This window comes from Culex quinquefasciatus, chromosome 3 (genome assembly GCF_015732765.1).
Source record: "Culex quinquefasciatus strain JHB chromosome 3, VPISU_Cqui_1.0_pri_paternal, whole genome shotgun sequence".
NCBI lineage: Eukaryota > Metazoa > Arthropoda > Insecta > Diptera > Culicidae > Culex > Culex quinquefasciatus.
Genome location: NC_051863.1, coordinates 52,922,488 through 52,943,312, shown reverse-complemented (window position 1 = coordinate 52,943,312; position 20,825 = coordinate 52,922,488). Strand labels below are relative to the sequence as shown.

Genomic DNA, 20,825 nt, shown 5'->3' with positions numbered 1-20,825 from the left:
ATCAGATTCTGATTTTAAATAAATTTTGATTTTTTCCAGGAATCTGTTAAGTCCAGTAACTATTTTTAGAAATAAATTTAATTGAAATTGCAAAATGATTTTAAATAAATTCAGATTTTTCGAAGAATCTTATAAATCCCGTAACTATGTTTTTTTAATAAATTTGATTAATTTGTCAAAATAATTTTAAGTTAAGTCAGAATTTTCAGGGACTCTTATAAATCAAGTAACTATGTTTAAAAATAAATTTAATTAAAATGTCAAAATAATTTTAAATAAATTCTGTTTTTTAACAGGAATCTCTAAATCCAGTATATTTTTGAAATAAAATTAATTAAAATGTCATGTGTCAACTGGTTTCATGATCCGGATTATTTAGAACAGGTTCCAATTGGCTATTTGGCCACACATCAGATTCTGATTTTAAATAAATTTTGATTTTTTCCAGGAATCTTTTAAGTCCAGTAACTATTTTTAGAAATAAATTTAATTGAAATTTCAAGATGATTTTAAATAAATTCAGATTTTTCGAAGAATCTTATAATTCCAAAAACTATGTTTTTTTAAATAAATTTGATTAATTTGTCAAAGTAATTTTAAGTTGAGTCAGATTTTTTTCGGGACTCTTGTGAATCCAGTAAGTATGTTTTTTAAATTAAATTTAACTAAAATGTCAAAATAATTTCAAATAAATTCTGTTTTTTAACAGGAATTTTATAAATCCAGTATTTTTTTAAAAATACATTTAATTGAAATGTCAAGTGTCAACTGGTTTCATGATCCGGATTATTTAGAACAGGTTCCAATTGGCTATTTGGTCACATTTCTTAATCTGATTTTAAATAAATTCAGTTTTTTTCCAGGAATCTGTTAAGTCCAGTTACTATTTATTTAAATAAATTCAGTTGAAATTTCAAAAATAATTTTAAATAAAATCTGTTTTATTTTAACAGGAATCTTATTATTCCAGTAACTTTTTTAAATAAATTTAATTAAAATGTCAAGTGTCCACTAGTTTTTTTATCCGGATTATTTAGAACAGGTTCCCATTAGCCGTTTGACCCATTTCTGATTCTGATTTTAAATAAAAACAGATTTTTTTCAGGAATCTGTTAAGTCCAGTAACTATTTTTAGAAATATTTTTAAAATTTAACTAAAATGTCAAAATAATTTTTAATAAATTCTCTTTTTTTAACAGGAATCTTATAAAACCAGTATTTTTTAAATAAATTTAATTAAAATGTCAAGTGTCAACTGTTTTCATGATCCGGATTATTGAGAACAGGTTCCAATTGACCATCTGGCCACACATTCTGATTTTAAATAAATTTTGATTTTTTCCAGGAATCTGTTAAGTCCAGTAACTATTTTTAGAAATTAATTTAATTAAAATTTCAAAATGATTTTAAATTAATTCTGATATTTCGAAGCATCTTATAAATTCAGTAACCGTGTTTTAAAAAAAAATTGATTAATTTGTCAAAATAATTTTAAGTAATGTCACAATTTTTGAGGGACTCTTATAAATCCAGTTACTATGTTTTTAAATAAATTTAACTAAAATTTCAAAATAATTTTAAATAAATTCTGTTTTTTAACAGGAATCTTATAAATCCAGTATTTTTTAAAATAAATTTATTAAAAATGTCAAGTGTCAACTGGTTTCATGATCCGGATTATTTAGAAAAAGTTCCAATTGGCCATTTGGTCACATTTCTTATTCTGATTTCAAATAAATTCAGTTTTTCTCCAGGAATCTGTTAAGTCCAGTTACTATTTATTTAAATAAATTCAATTAAAATTTCAAAATAGTTTTAAATAAAATCTGTTTTATTTTAACAGGAATCTTATTATTCCAGTAACTTTTTTAAATAAATTTAATTAAAATGTCAAGTGTCCACTGGTTTCCTGATCTAGATTATTTAGAACAGGTTCCCATTAGCCATTTGACCCATTTCTGATTCTGATTTTAAATAAATTCATTTTTTTTAGGAATTTGTTAAGTCCAGTAACTATTTTTAAAAATGAATTTTATTAAATTTTCAAAATGATTTAAAATAAATTCAGATTTTTTGAAGAATCTTATAAATCCAGTAACTATGTTTTTAAAATAAATTTGATTAGTTTGTCAAAATAATTTTAAGTAAAGTCAGAATTTTCAGGGACTCTTATAAATCAAGTAACTATGTTTTTAAATCAATCTAACTTAAATGTCAAAATAATTTTAAATTAATTCTGATTTTTTAACAGGAATCTTATAAATCTAGTATTTTTTTTTAAAATAAATTTGATTAAAATGTCAAGTGTCAACTGGTTTTATGATCCGGATTATTTAGAACAGGTTCCAATTGGCAATTTGGCCACGTTTCTGATTCTGATTTCTCGATTAAATTTTCAAAAGGCCCTATCTGCATAGGAAACCCATGAGGGATAGGTTGTTTTGAAAATTTAATCTAGATTTTAAATAAATTCAGATTTTTTTCCTAGAATCTGTTAAGTCTAGCTACTATTATTTTAAATAAATTTTATTAATATTTCAAAATAATTTTAAATAAAATCTGTTTTTTTAACAGGAACCTTATTATTCCACTAACTTTTTTAAATAAATTTAATTAAAATGTCAAGTGTCCAGTGGTTTCCTGATCCGGATTATTTAGAACAGGTTCCAATTGGCCATTTGGCCACACGTCAGATTCTGATTTTAAATAAATTCTGATTTTTTCCAGGAATCTGTTAAGTCCAGTAACTATTTTTAGAAATAAATTTAATTAAAATTTCAAAATGATTCGAAATAAATTTAGATTTTTCGAAGAATCCTATAAATCCAGTTACTATGTTTTTAAAATAAATGAAATTAAATTGTCAAAATAATTTTTAATTATTTCAGAATTTTGCAAGGAATTTTATAAATCCGGTGAATATGTTTTTTTTAAATAAATTTAATTAAAATGTCAAGTGTCCACTGGTTTCCTGATCCGGATTATTTAGAACAGGTTCCCATTAGCCATTTGGCAACATTTCGGAATCTGGTATTAAATAAATTCATATGTTTTACAGGAATCTTATAAATCCAGTTACTATGTTTTTAAAATAAATTAAATGAAAATGTAAAAATTCATTTAAATAAATTCTGATTTTTTAAACAGGAATCTTATAATTTCGATATCTCTTTTTTTTAAATAAACTTAATTAAAATGTCAAGTGTCATCTGGTTTCCTTATCCGGATAATTTAGAACAGGTTCCCATTTGCCACATTTATAAATCTGATTTTAAATAAATTCAGATTCATTTTAAGGAATCCTGCAAATTTCTTAACTAAAATATTTGACAATATTTTAACAACATTTAAAACAGGTTCCGGTTGGCCACTCGGCCAAATTTCTGATCTGATTTGTTTTCCAGGAATCTTGAATTTTGTCCACTGGTTCCCTGATCCGGAATATATAAACAGGGTCCGGTTGGCCATTTGGCTACATGTCTGAATCTAATTTTGATGAAATTTAGATTAATTAAAAAAAATTAAACTTTTTTTTTATTTTAAATAAAATTGTCAAGTGTCCACTGGTTCCATGATCCGGAACATTTAGAATAGATTCCCGATGGCCACATTTGTGATTCTGGCTATGAATAAAATCTGATTTTTTTCAAGGAATTTTGAAATTCTGGTAACTAAAACAACTTTTTAATAAATTCAATAAAAATGTCAAGTGACCACTGTTTCCCGGATCCGGGACAGTCAGAACAGGTTCCCATTGGCCCCTTGGCCATATTTTGGGATTCTGAAATGCTTCAACACCACATTCGTTTTTCTAAATTGTCTGACACATAGGAATTTGGAAAAAAAAAAACTGCTTAAATGTTTTCTAGTTTCCGGATCCGGATTGGCCAGAACCGGTTCTCAATGGCCACATTTTCGATAAAACACCTTCGGATATGCTTGGACAAACCATTTTTTGAGTTTGTATTGATTGTTTAAAGCAATAGTATGTTTTTTTTTTCGCATAAAGAGCAACAAATTTCAAAATTTTGAAGATTTCGCACAATTTTGGCCAATAATCCGGATTTCCACCGGAACCGGTTACGGGAACCGACCAACGAGACCATATTTTGGGTTTTTCTAACAATTTACCGTCCAATGACACCAGAAGCATCTAAAAAGACCTAATAGAACTTAAGTTACAGTGAAAACAAAATAAAAATATTTTTCGACGGGGGTAATTCATATGCAAAACTTCTGCATTGAATATCTCGAGCTAGGGTAACAATTAAGACATGGGCCAGGTTGCATTGTGTTCAGGAAGCCGATCCCTCGGGGAGTTTTTTGAATCGTCCTGCTAATAACAAAAAAAAAATTTTGTTACGCTGTGTAATTTTTGTTTCATCCTAATGTCTGTATCTTCAGGGAAAGTTTAAAATATGATTAAGATTCACAAGATTAAAATTGAATGTATCCAGTATAAAAGAACACTAAATAAGGGTAAAAACATTACTCAAAACATAAAAGAAATTAAATATTCAAAGTCAGTATGTTTAAAAATGAGTTAAGTAATACATATATTTAGGAAATCCTCAACAACACAATTAAAAAAAATCTCTTCATAATCTTCATCTTTCGACGTTTCTTATTGAGAAAATACAAACAAAAAATTTCGGAAGAAAATTCATTTAATAAGAAATTTAAGTTTTTGCACTTAACGAAACAAAAACAAATTATCCTGATTTTTGATCATATTTTTCTTTATAAGTTGAAAGTAATTTCATCTCTCTCAACAATTTTTTTAATCAAAATTGCTACCGCGCGAAATCCGCCCCAAATTTGCGCTGTCCGTAACAACCCTGTTTATTCCATAAATTTTTGTTTTATTTCTTTAATTCTTTAATTTTTAATTCCATTTCACCATCACTATTTTGCTTACATTTTTTTCGAATTTTAAAATTTTAAAAAATTTTAGCTTTGGAATTTTTTAATCATTTAATTTTTCTGACAAAGTGTATGATTTTCTCTATGGTCCCTATATGCTGAGCAAACGACCAATTTTAGAATAAATCTCTGAGGATGGTGGGGCAACTGCCTCATATTGTCCCACCCTGTGTGCGCTAGTAATTTGTAATTTTCAGTTGAACGCAAATCCAAATTATTTGATTTTTAAACCTAAACATATTGCATTGCAAACAAGGCGCGAAGAAATGCCAAATACAACATTACGTTGCTGTTCCTTTTCTTCGTGACCCTTTTCTTAAGCATTTTTTATATGGAGTTTTGCGTTCCTTCCGGACTGACCAATATAAAAAATTAAATATTAACAATGTTTCAAAGTTTGGCCTGGAAGACATTCAAATACATCATCGAGGGTGAATTTTTAAATAGAAATGAAATTTTGTAGTAACATTTTTAAGATCATCGAAATTCCCTGACCCCGCTTAAAATTCCCTGACTTTCCCTGACTTTTCCAGGTCAAATAAAATTCCCTGACAATTCCAGGTTTTCCCTGACTTTTCCAGAAATCGACACCATGTCTTAGATGCATTCGCAAGATCTTTTAAGCACTTCAAAATGTGCTAAAAACATCCAGGTAGCACAAAAGCTACGACAAACTTTACTTTTGTTGTTTTATGTTTTTCTTGTTTTATTTTTAGTATTTTAATTTGCATTTATCTTGTTTAGTTTATTTATGCTTTTGATAGTATTTGGCCTATTTTACCACCTCCTATTATTACATTTTGCCTTTCTAATTTTTTCATGTTTTTACATTTGAATTGTTAAAAAAAAATATAGAGGCATAGTCTTGGACGCTACAAAAATTACCGCATACTTCTTTTTATTAAAAATATAGGAAATATTAGTAAAAACACTGCCAACGTTGACCCCAAAAAAATAAATTTTTCAAAAAATTGGCAAAGTCATACGCATTATGATCTTACGTCATAAAGATCAAAAATAGGTTGAAAATTGATTTTTTAGACGAAGGCATTCGTGAGTTACTCTGGCCCTGATGCATCACAAGTTTTCGATCATGGATGGAATGATTCATCACATCCGTTACTTATCTCACCATCTTATTTAAATGCATCCTTATTTAATTTGTTTGCATTAGAGACAATTTCATCTCATTGTGTAAACTGCTCATTTACCTTTAAACAATCAAATTATTAGACCTTATTACTGTTTTTGCTCCAACTTTGATCAAAGCGAATTATTCAGTGATGAACGATTGGCAACTCATTACGCGTCCACAATATCGTGAATTGGTATTTTGAGTGAACAGAAAATATTCAGCAAAAAAGGGTAAAGGGAATGTTCGATTGTGGTGGAGGATCTGCAACTCATGAAATTGTGAGTGCAGTTGTGCAACCGTTCTGAGTTAATTTTGATTGGGGCTGATTGTGGCATTATCTAACATTACCTAACTTTTACCTTTATTAATCAATGATTCAGAAAAATGCGAAAAAAGTCAGATAATCTAAAAACTTCAATCTCATTCCATTTATTTCAACAATCTTCGGCAATCAAACACAACGATTCAACACAGTTCAGCAAATCCCCCTAATTGGCAAAGGTGACCCCGTACGGGATGACGACGGTCTTCCGCTGGTTGTACACGGTGTCGTGCACCAGGTTCCGGTCGGCGGTATCGATAGTCACGAACTTGCTCCAAAACTCGTCCACGATCTGCAGCCGCTGCTCGGGATTGTAGTTGTCCAGCTTGTACTCGCTGCTCACCATCTCGTAGTGAACGTTCTTTTCGTTCTTCACGAACGAGAACCGCTGGTTCTTGACCTCCTTCGACACCAGTCCGAGCCCGTCGATGGCCGCCTTGTTCTTCTCGGTCGAGTTGACAGGCTGCTCGATCGATGGCACAAACACAGTCTTGATCTTCTTCTCGCAGATGGCGTACTCCGAGCCGTAGCAGTAGTCGTGCACGCGGAACGTGTACGGGAAGGCCGGATTGAACACGGCATGGCAGTTCACCCAGATACTTTGGGCCGCGACGGCGTACGCCACTTCAAGGGCTAGCGAGAGTTCCTCGGTCCAGAGCGAAACGGATCCTCCGTTGGAGGCGTTTGCCAGGGTGATTGCCTCCTTGGCGGTTCGGAAGGCGTTCAGCGTCAGAATTGGACTCGCACGCGTTGATTCCTTCTCCAGGAAGAAGTCAACGTTAGCTCCGTGCACCACTGTCGGTTTCAACTCCACGCCATCAACCAGACATTGGATCATTCGGAACCCGGTTTCCGAGGCTTTGTTCACGGCTGCTCGCATCTCTTTTTCGTACGGCACGTTGTCCAAAAATGGCTTCAGCTTGCTCTCCAGCAGTAAGATGAACTTCTCCTGAACGGTCTCCTGAACCAGCACGTTGTGCACCGTCCACGGAACCGAACAGTTGACCCAGGCCTTAGCCAGCACATCCGTAGCCGACTCCAAATCGCTCGACTCAAACACGATCATCGTACAGTAAGCCACGGCCAAGTTCGAGTTCGAAATGCTCAACACCTCGGCGCCCGAGCTAAAGTTCGGAAACTCCAGCAGCTTCTTCACGAACTCGACCTTCGCGACATCTTCCCCTACGACGTACAGCTCGAACCCAACGCAGGTGGCCCGCATGGCCGAGTGCAAATCCAGGAGAATCTCAAACACAGACTTGCGAGAGTCCAGCACAACCCGGTGCTTGCAGTTTGGTTCGTCCAGCAGGCCGTCGTCCTCCTGGTCCATGTAGTACCGCATGAAGCTCAGCGCCAGGTCAATCTGGTACAGCACCTCGTCGACGGGAACGCCCGCGATGGACCCGGCCAGGGCGTTCTTCTGCTCCGACACGAACTCGAACAACGTGCGGTCCGTGTTGACCCGGTAAACGGCGCTTTGGGTGGCCTGAGGGGTAAATGGTAAATTTTTAATTTCATAGCTATATTCTTGGAGTTTTAATTTTAACTTTGAGTTAAATCAGATTTGTAAATTTACTTGAAAAATTATTTCGTCTAAATATTTTGCGAATTTCATACAGATCAAAAACATCTGCTGGTAAAATCGCATGCAATGCAATGTAAATTTTTTCTACATAGAACACTGTGGGATTCAAACCCAGGACATACGGACTATATGCCTTAACCTACACCCCGAATAAAATTATATGATGATTTGTATTGTCAAAACCATGAAGTTACAATAGATATTATAATATTTATGGTAAGTTTATGGTTGATTTTTTTTTAACTTCATTGGAATGACGATAAAGTTATCGTAGATTTCATGGTTACAGCAAATTTCATGGTTTTGTTATTGTAAATGTTATAAATTGAAACAATAAAACTATTGTACATTTCATGAATACAGCAAATATTATGGTTTTGTTATTGGAAATCTCATAACGCATTTTTTTCCAATTTTTTGTTACAGTAAGTTTCATTGTAATGTTATAGTTGCATAATGTGAACTTTTTTTAAACGATTTTTTTAATTAATGCGAATCATGTAATAAAAGTATTGAAAATATAAAAATATTGAAATATTAAAATATTAAAATATTAAAATGTTAAAATATAAAAATTTAAAAATATAAAAATATAAAAATATTAAAATATTAAAATATTAAGATATTAAAATATTAAAATATTAAAATATTAAAATATTAAAATATTAAAATATTAAAATATTAAAATATTAAAATATTAAAATATTAAAATATTAAAATATTAAAATATTAAAATATTAAAATATAAAAATATAAAAATATAAAATATAAAAATATAAAATATTAAAATATTAAAATATTAAAATATTAAAATATTAAAATATTAAAATATTAAAATATTAAAATATTAAAATATTAAAATATTAAAATATTAAAATATTAAAATATTAAAATATTAAAATATTAAAATATTAAAATATTAAAATATTAAAATATTAAAATATTAAAATATTAAAATATTAAAATATTAAAATATTAAAATATTAAAATATTAAAATATTAAAATATTAAAATATTAAAATATTAAAATATTAAAATATTAAAATATTAAAATATTAAAATATTAAAATATTAAAATATTAAAATATTAAAATATTAAAATATTAAAATATTAAAATATTAAAATATTAAAATATTAAAATATTAAAATATTAAAATATTAAAATATTAAAATATTAAAATATTAAAATATTAAAATATTAAAATATTAAAATATTAAAATATTAAAATATTAAAATATTAAAATATTAAAATATTAAAATATTAAAATATTAAAATATTAAAATATTAAAATATTAAAATATTAAAATATTAAAATATTAAAATATTAAAATATTAAAATATTAAAATATTAAAATATTAAAATATTAAAATATTAAAATATTAAAATATTAAAATATTAAAATATTAAAATATTAAAATATTAAAATATTAAAATATTAAAATATTAAAATATTAAAATATTAAAATATTAAAATATTAAAATATTTAAATATTTAAATATTTAAATATTTAAATATTTAAATATTAAAATATTAAAATATTAAAATATTAAAATATTTAAATATTTAAATATTAAAATATTAAAATATTAAAATATTAAAATATTAAAATATTAAAATATTTAAATATTTAAATATTAAAATATTAAAATATTAAAATATTAAAATATTAAAATATTAAAATATCAAAATATTAAAATATTAAAATATTAAAATATTAAAATATTAAAATATTAAAATATTAAAATATTAAAATATTAAAATATTAAAATATTAAAATATTAAAATATTAAAATATTAAAATATTAAAATATTAAAATATTAAAATATTAAAATATTAAAATATTAAAATATTAAAATATTAAAATATTAAAATATTAAAATATTAAAATATTAAAATATTAAAAATTAAAAATTAAAATATTAAAATATTAAAATATTAAAATATTAAAATATTAAAATATTAAAATATTAAAATATTAAAATATTAAAATATTAAAATATTAAAATATTAAAATATTAAAATATTAAAATATTTAAATATTTAAATATTTAAATATTTAAATATTTAAATATTAAAATATTAAAATATTAAAATATTAAAATATTAAAATATTAAAATATTAAAATATTAAAATATTAAAATATTAAAATATTAAAATATTAAAATATTAAAATATTAAAATATTAAAATATTAAAATATTAAAATATTAAAATATTAAAATATTAAAATATTAAAATATTAAAATATTAAAATATTAAAATATTAAAATATTAAAATATTAAAATATTAAAATATTAAAATATTAAAATATTAAAATATTAAAATATTAAAATATTAAAATATTAAAATATTAAAATATTAAAATATTAAAATATTAAAATATTAAAATATTAAAATATTAAAATATTAAAATATTAAAATATTAAAATATTAAAATATTAAAATATTAAAATATTAAAATATTAAAATATTAAAATATTAAAATATTAAAATATTAAAATATTAAAATATTAAAATATTAAAATATTAAAATATTAAAATATTAAAATATTAAAATATTAAAATATTAAAATATTAAAATATTAAAATATTAAAATATTAAAATATTAAAATATTAAAATATTAAAATATTAAAATATTAAAATATTAAAATATTAAAATATTAAAATATTAAAATATTAAAATATTAAAATATTAAAATATTAAAATATTAAAATATTAAAATATTAAAATATTAAAATATTAAAATATTAAAATATTAAAATATTAAAATATTAAAATATTAAAATATTAAAATATTAAAATATTAAAATATTAAAATATTAAAATATTAAAATATTAAAATATTAAAATATTAAAATATTAAAATATTAAAATATTAAAATATTAAAATATTAAAATATTAAAATATTAAAATATTAAAATATTAAAATATTAAAATATTAAAATATTAAAATATTAAAATATTAAAATATTAAAATATTTAAATATTAAAATATTAAAATATTAAAATATTAAAATATTAAAATATTAAAATATTAAAATATTAAAATATTAAAATATTAAAATATTAAAATATTAAAATATGAAAATATTAAAATATTAAAATATTAAAATATTAAAATATTAAAATATTAAAATATTAAAATATTAAAATATTAAAATATTAAAATATTAAAATATTAAAATATTAAAATATTAAAATATTAAAATATTAAAATATTAAAATATTAAAATATTAAAATATTAAAATATTAAAATATTAAAATATTAAAATATTAAAATATTGAAATATCAAAATATTAAAATATTGAAATATTGAAATATTAAAATAATAAAATATTAAAATATTAAAATATTAAAATATTAAAATATTTAAATATTTAAATATTAAAATATTAAAATATTAAAATATTAAAATATTAAAATATTAAAATATTAAAATATTAAAATATTAAAATATTAAAATATTAAAATATTAAAATATTAAAATATTAAAATATTAAAATATTAAAATATTAAAATATTAGAATATTAAAATATTAAAATATTAAAATATTAAAATATTAAAATATTAAAATATTAAACATTTAAACATTTAAACATTTAAACATTTAAACATTTAAACATTTAAACATTTAAACATTTAAACATTTAAACATTTAAACATTTAAACATTTAAACATTTAAACATTTAAACATTTAAACATTTAAACATTTAAACATTTAAACATTTAAACATTTAAACATTTAAACATTTAAACATTTAAACATTTAAACATTTAAACATTTAAACATTTAAACATTTAAACATTTAAACATTTAAACATTTAAACATTTAAACATTTAAACATTTAAACATTTAAACATTTAAACATTTAAACATTTAAACATTTAAACATTTAAACATTTAAACATTTAAAAATTTAAACATTTAAACATTTAAACATTTAAACATTTAAAAATTTAAACATTTAAACATTTAAACATTTAAACATTTAAACATTTAAACATTTAAACATTTAAACATTTAAACATTTAAACATTTAAACATTTAAACATTTAAACATTTAAACATTTAAACATTTAAACATTTAAACATTTAAACATTTAAACATTTAAACATTTAAACATTTAAACATTTAAACATTTAAACATTTAAACATTTAAACATTTAAACATTTAAACATTTAAACATTTAAACATTTAAACATTTAAACATTTAAACATTTAAACATTTAAACATTTAAACATTTAAACATTTAAACATTTAAACATTTAAACATTTAAACATTTAAACATTTAAACATTTAAACATTTAAACATTTAAACATTTAAACATTTAAACATTTAAACATTTAAACATTTAAACATTTAAACATTTAAACATTTAAACATTTAAACATTTAAACATTTAAACATTTAAACATTTAAACATTTAAACATTTAAACATTTAAACATTTAAACATTTAAACATTTAAACATTTAAACATTTAAACATTTAAACATTTAAACATTTAAACATTTAAACATTTAAACATTTAAACATTTAAACATTTAAACATTTAAACATTTAAACATTTAAACATTTAAACATTTAAACATTTAAACATTTAAACATTTAAACATTTAAACATTTAAACATTTAAACATTTAAACATTTAAACATTTAAACATTTAAACATTTAAACATTTAAACATTTAAACATTTAAACATTTAAACATTTAAACATTTAAACATTTAAACATTTAAACATTTAAACATTTAAACATTTAAACATTTTTATTCAATAATTGAAACGGCAAAAAATATTAAAGATCACAAAACGAACACACCATGACACCTAAATTGGGCGACGCTCCCCTAACGAACACACCATGACACCTAAACTGGGCGACGCTCCCCCAACGAATGTACCATGGCGAGCTGTCATTTGTTTTCAATCTTTCGCGTGTTCGATCCTGTTTGTGTGGATTGTGTTTGGCCCGAGGTTTGGCCGCTGTTTAATCGAAAAAGTGTTAGTGAAATCGCGTGTGCTCGTGAAAAAGGCAACATCCGGCGTTTGTCCAACACGGTCTTGGACAAATTTGCCGGGTGACCGAACCGGAACGGCTCTGGGATGGCGGAACTTTTTCATATTTGGGTGAGTATAAGGAGTTTTGTTGAACTTGGAGAGGGCGGAATCGCACCCGCAACAGCAGCAGGCATTTTCAGACAAATTTCCCAAGCTACTGGCTGATTCACAAAGTGATTTGTTTACCTTTTTTTGGTACCCTCCGCAAACTTCAAGCCATACAAAATTGTTACCGGATCTTTTACGGGAGAGATCCGGAGAAAGATCCGGCAGCAATTTGTTTTGATTTGACGTTTGCTGAGGGTGCGGACAAGTTTGGTTATGTTCAAAAGAGAATGGTCAAGGTCAAGCTTGCGAGAGCAATGGTCTGAACAAACTGTGTGTGTTTCTCTTTTTTACAGGGACTTCTTCTACCAGGCCCGGCGCCTGCTGCGGACACTTCCGGCCGGATTTGTTCAGGATGGTCGTTTCGTCTGGAGGCGAAAATCGTTAGGTAAGTTGTGTGTTGATGCTCAACGGTGAACGTCCAAACAACGGTCAAGGAAAAGGTCACGAAAAGAATTTTGTTGAGTGGTACGCAACTGAAAAATAACAGAAACAGAAAGTAGCGTTTGACGTTTATTGGCACGGTGCCTGTGTTAAATTTGTTTTGATGAATAAATTAAATAATAGAACTTGCAAATTTGAATGCCACTGATTATTACAAAGGTTCATATAATTTTGTATTTAATAAAAACATATAGAGCTGCTCATCAGACCGAATCTCAAAATGCAGAATCTTGGAAGGAAATTAGGCAATTAGGATATTAGAAAATTCGGAAATTCGGAAATTCGGAAATTAGGAAATTCGGAAATTAGGAAATTAGGGAAATAGGAAATTAGGAAATTTGGAAATTAGGAAATTAGGAAATCAGGAAATCAGGAAATTTGGAATTTAGGCAATTAGGAAATTCGGAAATTCGGATATTAGGAAATTCAGAAATTCGGAAATTAGGAAATTAGGAAATTAGGAAATTAGGCAATTAGGAAATTAGGAAATTAGGAAATTAGGAAATTAGGCAATTAGGAAATTAGGAGATTAGGAAATTAGGAAATAAGGAGATTAGGAGATTAGGAAATTAGGAAATTAGGCAATTAGGAAATTAGAAAATCAGGAAATTAGGAAATTAGGAAATTAGGAAATTAGGAGATTAGGAAATTGGGCAATTAGGAAATTAGGAAATAAGAAAATTAGGAAATTAGGATATTAGGAAATTCGAAAATTAGGAAATTCGGAAATTAGGAAATTTAGAAATTAGAAAATTTGGAAATTAGGAAATTGGGCAATTAGGAAATTATGAAATAAGAAAATTAGGAAATTGGGAAATTAGGAAATTAGGAAATTAGGAGATAAGGAAATTAGGAAATTAGGAAATTAGAAAATTTGACAATTAGGAAATTAGGAAATTAGGCAATTATGAAATTTGGAGAATAGGAAATTAGGAAATTAGGAGATAAGGAGATTAGGAAATTGAGAAATTAGGAAATTAGGCAATTAGGAAATTAGGAAATCAGGAAATTAGGAAATTAGGAGATTCGGAAATTAGGAAATTGGGCAATTAGGAAATTAGGAAATAAGAAAATTAGGAAATTAGGAAATTTGGAAATTAGGATATTAGGAAATTCGAAAATTAGGAAATTTAGAAATTAGAAAATTTGGAAATTAGGAAATTGGGCAAATAGGAAATTAGGAAATAAGAAAATTAGGAAATTGGGAAATTAGGAAATTAGGAAATTAGAAGATAAGGAAATTAGGAAATTAGGAAATTAGGAAATTAGGAAATTAGGAAATTAGAAAATTTGGCAATTAGGAAATTAGGAAATTAGGTAAATAGGAAATTAGGATATTAGGAAATTAGGAAATTAGGAAATTAGGAAATTAGGAAATTAGGAAATAAGGAAATTAGGAAATTAGGAAATAAGGAAATTAGGAAATTGGGAAATAAGGATATTAGGAAATTCGGAAATTCGGAAATTAGGAAATTCGGAAATTAGGAAATTTAGAAATTAGAAAATTAGGAAATTAGGAAATTGGGCAATTAGGAAATCAGGAAATAAGGAAATTAGGAAATTAGGAAATTAGAAACTAGGAAATTAGGAAATTAGGAAATTAGAAAATCAGGAAATTAGGAAATTAGGATATTAGGAAATTCGGAAATTCGGAAATTAGGAAATTTATAAATTAGAAAATGAGAAATTAGAAAATTAGGGAATTAGGAAATTTTGAAATTAGGAAATTGGGAAATTAAGAAATTTAAAAATTTAACAATTAAGAAATTACAAAATTAGGAAATTCGGATATTCGGAAATTTGGAAATTAGGAAATTAGGATATTAGGAAATGAGGAAATTAGGAAATTTAGAAATTTAGAAATTAACAAATAACAAAATAAGAAAATAAGGGAATAATGAAATTAGGAAAATAGGAAATTAGGAAATCAGGAAATCAGGAAATAAGTAAATTAGGAAATTAGGAAGTTAGGAAATTAAGAATTCAGGCAATTAGGAAATTAGAAAATTAGAAAATAAGAAAATTAGAAAATTAGAAAATTAGAAAATTAGAAAATTAGAAAATTAGAAAATTAGAAAATTAGAAAATTAGAAAATTAGAAAATTAGAAAATTAGAAAATTAGAAAATTAGAAAATTAGAAAATTAAAAAATTAGAAAATTAGAAAATTAGAAAATTAGAAAATTAGAAAATTAGAAAATTAGAAAATTAGAAAATTAGAAAACTAGAAAATTTGAAAATTAGAAAATTAGAAATTTAGAAAATCAGAAAATTGGACAATTAGAACTTTAGAAAATTAGAAAATAAGAAAATTAGAAAATTAGAAAATTAGAAAATTCGAAAATTCGAAAATTAGAAAATTAGAAAATTAGAAAATTAGAAAATTAGAAAATTAGAAAATTAGAAAATTAGAAAATTAGAAAATTAGAAAATTAGAAAATTAGAAAATTAGAAAATTAGAAAATTAGAAAATAAGAAAATTAGAAAATTAGAAAATTAGAAATTTAAAAATCAGAAAATTAGAAAATTAGAAAATTTGGAAATAAGGATATTAAGAAATTAAAAAATAAAGAAATTAGGAAATTGAGTTATTAAGAATTAAGTAATTTAAGAGTTTTAGAATTTTAGAATTTTAGAATTTTAGAATTTTAGAATTTTAGAATTTTAGAATTTTAGAATTTTAGAATTTTAGAATTTTAGAATTTTAGAATTTTAGAATTTTAGAATTTTAGAATTTTAGAATTTTAGAATTTTAGAAAATTAGAAAATTAGAAAATTAGAAAATTCGAAAATTCGAAAATTCGAAAATTAGAAAATTAGAAAATTAGAAAATTCGAAAATTAGAAAATTAGAAAATTAGAAAATTAGAAAATTAGAAAATTAGAAAATTAGAAAATTAGAAAATTAGAAAATTAGAAAATTCGAAAATAAGAAAATAAGAAAATTAGAAAATTAGAAAATTAGAAATTTAGAAAATCAGAAAATTAGAAAATCAGAAAATTAGAAAATTAGAAAATTTGGAAATTAGGATATTAAGAAATTAAAAAATAAAGAAATTAGGAAATTGAGTTATTAAGAATTAAGTAATTAAAGAGTTTTAAAATTTTAGAATTTTAGTATTTTAGGATTTTAGAATTTTAGAATTTTAGAATTTTAGAATTTTAGAATTTTAGAATTTTAGAATTTTAGAATTTTAGAATTTTAGAATTTTAGAATTTTAGAATTTTAGAATTTTAGAATTTTAGAATTTTAGAATTTTAGAATTTTAGAATTTTAGAATTTTAGAATTTTAGAATTTTAGAATTTTAGAATTTTAGTAACAGCTAATTTAATAGCATTTGTACCGAAACAAACATATGAAAATATTCCCTATGTCTAATTTAGTGTGTTTCTCTTTACAGGGCCTATTCCACTGAGGATTGTGCTTCATAAATACGCGAGAGTTCATCCCAAGTACGAAGCAGTAGTTCCGGCACCGGCTACAAACATTTCGAACAACGTCAGAAAGTTCGGATTGAAGCAGAATATTAAAAGAAAACGACGCGGAAAAAAAGTACTAATTTTTTTAAATCTACGAAAAAAACTATAAAAATACAATAAAACTTACCATATTGACCATTGATTTCAATGTATAAATATATGTTTTACAGTACAATTTAGTGGAGAGAAAAAAATAAATACAATGAAAATACAATGAATCATACTGTAGTTATTATTTATTTCAATGTACGAATATAGTTTAAACCGTACTATTTAGTATGGAAAAATCCATGAAGAACTGTGAATCTACTGTGCAAACCATTGTAATGGTTACTGTTTTTATTATAAATGTATGATGTTTTCTATGGTCAGGGTAATTTTTTGGACGGAAAAGGCATCAATGAAAATACGGTAGAATATATAGTTTTTGGTTTTTTTTTGTATGGGGAAAAGTCGAAATTTTTATGGTGACTGTGCCTAACAATACCCCTTTTTTATAGTAATTTCCCAAAATAAGATATATTCTATGGTGAAAAAACATAAAGGCTACTGTAGAATCATGGTAAAAATAACCATAGAATTTATCGTGTGATAACCATAAAATCTACTGTTGGTTTACAGTAAAACTTTATGCGGGACAGCTGTCGGGCCGTTGAATAGGCAAGAAGGATAGACGTTTTCTTGAGCTTGTCATTCCGGTCAAGCAGGTTTCCGATGATGATGGTTTACATATTTCTGGATGTAATAATACATATAATTTTATAAAGTAATTCTCAGGCCTTTTACAGGCACTGTAACTTTTTGCCAGTGTGTATAATGTGTTTTTTTATTTTTATTTATTAATATCTCAAAAGTTGAATTTGTTTATATTTCTTCAGAATGTTCACTGAGTAACTGTTGAATAACTTAATTTTCTTATGATAAATTCCGTATAAATTTGAAATCAAAGGTGTACTTACATTCATGCTGGAGCTCATCTTGAAACTGGAATGTATTGATGGCACAAACAAAAGACTACGACTACGACCTCTGAAAAGACACAAAAAAATCATAGAATTACCTTATCAACGCTTTCTACAGATTAACCAAATTACCTTACTCAAACAAGCACAGCCAAAACACTCTCGCACAGCAAGAAATTGATAACAAAATACTACTCCCAAATAATCCAACTAATCAACCAAACAGCCCAAGTTCAAGTGTGTGAAGCTGCAAAAGCCGGCTGGAATGGTGACGATGGCCGAACGAAATGGACGAAGCAACTCGTCAAAAATAGCGCCGTTTTTGCACACATTTTTTTCTTTTCGCCTGATGGCATTTTTGTCGTCGTCGTTGCCAAGCAAAGTGAGGTGAGCCCATATGAGAAGAACTTGGTGATTGGTGAGAGAGTTGAATTTCAGAAATGTATGAGCTAGAACGATTCAACTCAAAGCTTGACTGAACATTCTTGAAAACTTTGATTTACCTATTTTTTGTTTCAATAACTACATGAAACAAATTGTTTAATCTTTATCGTATACTTGAATCAATAAAAAATATAAACTCCAGACTTGATTATCCGAAGCTTCGAAATTTTGCTTATCTGAAGTTTGATTATCCAAAGGTTTCTTAGGAACTTTCATTTCATATTTTATCACCGCCATAGCCGCCACATTGGATTCAAAATTTCTAAATAACTCTAGAGCACTTTTGGCACTTTTATGATGTTATTTGAGCTCAACGACCCAAAACAAGACAACGAATTGAATGTTTAATTGCAAGTCCAATTCAAATATTTAAAAAAAAAATAGTTAAGGTTTGCCAAAGTTACAGCCTTTTTAATATTTTCGACATTTTTGAACCATAAAACTTCCTGTTCCGATTTGCCACACTTCCCGTTGACCTAGAGTGCTCATATTTTGACTAGATGCTAGTTTTATATGTACAAACAATCCCTTAAAATTTCAGGCAGATTGGTGGGGTCCAAACGACGTCCCATACAAAGGGGTATGCCCTGTTCGTGGACCCTCTCTTAAGTTTTTATATTTTTAATCAATTTATTTAATATTATCTAAACGCTTTGATCCAACTTAACTCAAACTCGAGCTAATTAAAAGAGGTTCGGATGGCTTACAGGAGGATAATTAAAACACGTGTGTTACGTTTAGAGCGGTTGTTAATAGACTAAGATTTTATTGTAAACAAAGTAAACAGGAACAGCTGCTGACAGTTCTGTTGGCGCAGTAGCGCGCAAAGGTAATGGGGCAGTGGTTGCCATCTCAACACCCCTGCTCAACCACAGTACCTTCCAAGCCCGATCTTCGTACACAACTCCCTGAAGGAAGTCGCCGGAAGGCCCTTGGTCATCATGTCGGCCTGCTGTGCCGAAGAACGCACGAACTTTAGCTCCAACACTCCCTCGTTGATCAAATCTCGCAAGAAATGAAACTTCGTGTCGATGTGCTTAAGCCTCCCGTGATCACGCGCATCCTCGGCAATCCGAATTGTTGATTGATTGTCCTCGTGCAGGGGAACCGGCCCGTCCGGCTTCAATCCCAAGTCGCGGAGCACCCGCACCATCCAGAGAGTATGGCAAGCGGCGGTACACAGCGCTGCAAGTTCAGCTTCCGTCGAGGACAACGAAACGGTTGGTTGTTTCCGGGTAATCCAGTTCACCGTGCAACCGTACAGTTTGAAGATGCACCCTGTCACCGATCGTCGATCGACCAGGTCGTTCGCCCAGTCAGCGTCACAGAAAACTTCCAGCAACGGCGCCTCCTTCTCGATCCGATAGACAAGCCCGACATCCAGCGTTCCTTTGACATACCTGAGCACCCGTTTAAGGTGGATCCAATGCTCATCATTTGGGCATGCCTGGAACTGGCTAAAGTAGTTTACTGCAGCAGACAGGTCCGGCCTCGTGGTGAGTGCCGCGTACATCAAACAGCCAATGAGTTCTCTGTACGGGTTGGTGGTACGCTGCGCTTCAACTCCCTTCTCCAGTCGCAAACGATTCTCCATCGGCGTCGACGTCGGTTTGCACTCCATCATGCCGAACCGTTGCAGAAAACTCTCGAAATACCGCCGCTGACTGATTCGCATGACCCCTGGCTGCCGATCGATGGTCAATCCAAGAAACTGTCCCACCTCGCCGGCGTCCGTCATCTCGAATTCTCCGTTTAAGCACTTTTTCACGACCTTCACCAGCTTCAGCGACGACCCAACAACCAAAATGTCATCAACATACAGTACTACGATGATCTGCTCTCTTCCGGTTCCTCGAACGTACAGGCACTGGTCGTTAGGACTACGGACGAACTTCAGCTTCTGGATGAACTCGTCGAAACGCTCGTTCCACGCCCTCGACGCTTGTTTGAGCCCGTACAGCGATCGATGCAGTCGGCAAACGAGGTCCTTCCCTGCTGAAACCCGTCAGGCTGCGTCATATAGATTTCTTCGTGCAGGATCCCGTTCAAAAACGCCGTCTTTACGTCCATCTGGTGAACGTGCATCTCTTGCCGGTGTGCCAGCGCCAACACCAGCCGCAGCGTGTCCAGCTTCGCCACCGGGGAGTACGTTTCCGTGTAGTCGAATCCCACCTTCTGGCTGAAGCCTCTAGCCACCAGTCTCGCCTTGTATTTGTCGGCCACAACTCCGTCACCGCGTTTCACACGAAACACCCACTTGCAGGTGACCGGCGTGCGACCAGCGGGGAGCTTCGTCAAGGTCCAAGTTTTATTGCGCCCCAACGAATCGATCTCCTCGTCAAT

The 20,825-nt window shown here is 27.1% G+C and overlaps 2 protein-coding genes across 3 annotated transcripts; one reads left to right on the top strand and one right to left on the bottom strand.

Moving 5' to 3' along the window:
* Positions 1-6,459: 6,459 nt before the first annotated feature.
* Positions 6,460-18,360, bottom strand: LOC6051605. 2 transcript variants are annotated; one of them, XM_001867989.2, is made up of 3 exons: positions 18,171-18,360; positions 18,036-18,105; positions 6,460-7,866 (listed from the first exon to the last, which is right to left on the bottom strand). In XM_001867989.2, the coding sequence occupies exons 2-3, from the start codon at positions 18,051-18,053 to the stop codon at positions 6,547-6,549; spliced, it is 1,338 nt and encodes a 445-aa protein (XP_001868024.2). In that variant the 5' UTR covers positions 18,054-18,105; positions 18,171-18,360; the 3' UTR covers positions 6,460-6,546. The 2 variants fall into 2 exon arrangements, with proteins under 2 accessions (XP_001868024.2, XP_038120111.1); XM_038264183.1 differs by having other exon boundaries at positions 18,176-18,360.
* LOC119770048 lies at positions 12,837-13,684 on the top strand. Its single transcript, XM_038264184.1, has 2 exons — positions 12,837-13,117; positions 13,450-13,684. Exons 1-2 carry the CDS (start codon positions 12,852-12,854, stop codon positions 13,568-13,570), a joined length of 387 nt encoding a protein of 128 aa, XP_038120112.1. The 5' UTR covers positions 12,837-12,851; the 3' UTR covers positions 13,571-13,684.
* Positions 18,361-20,825: the final 2,465 nt, after the last annotated feature.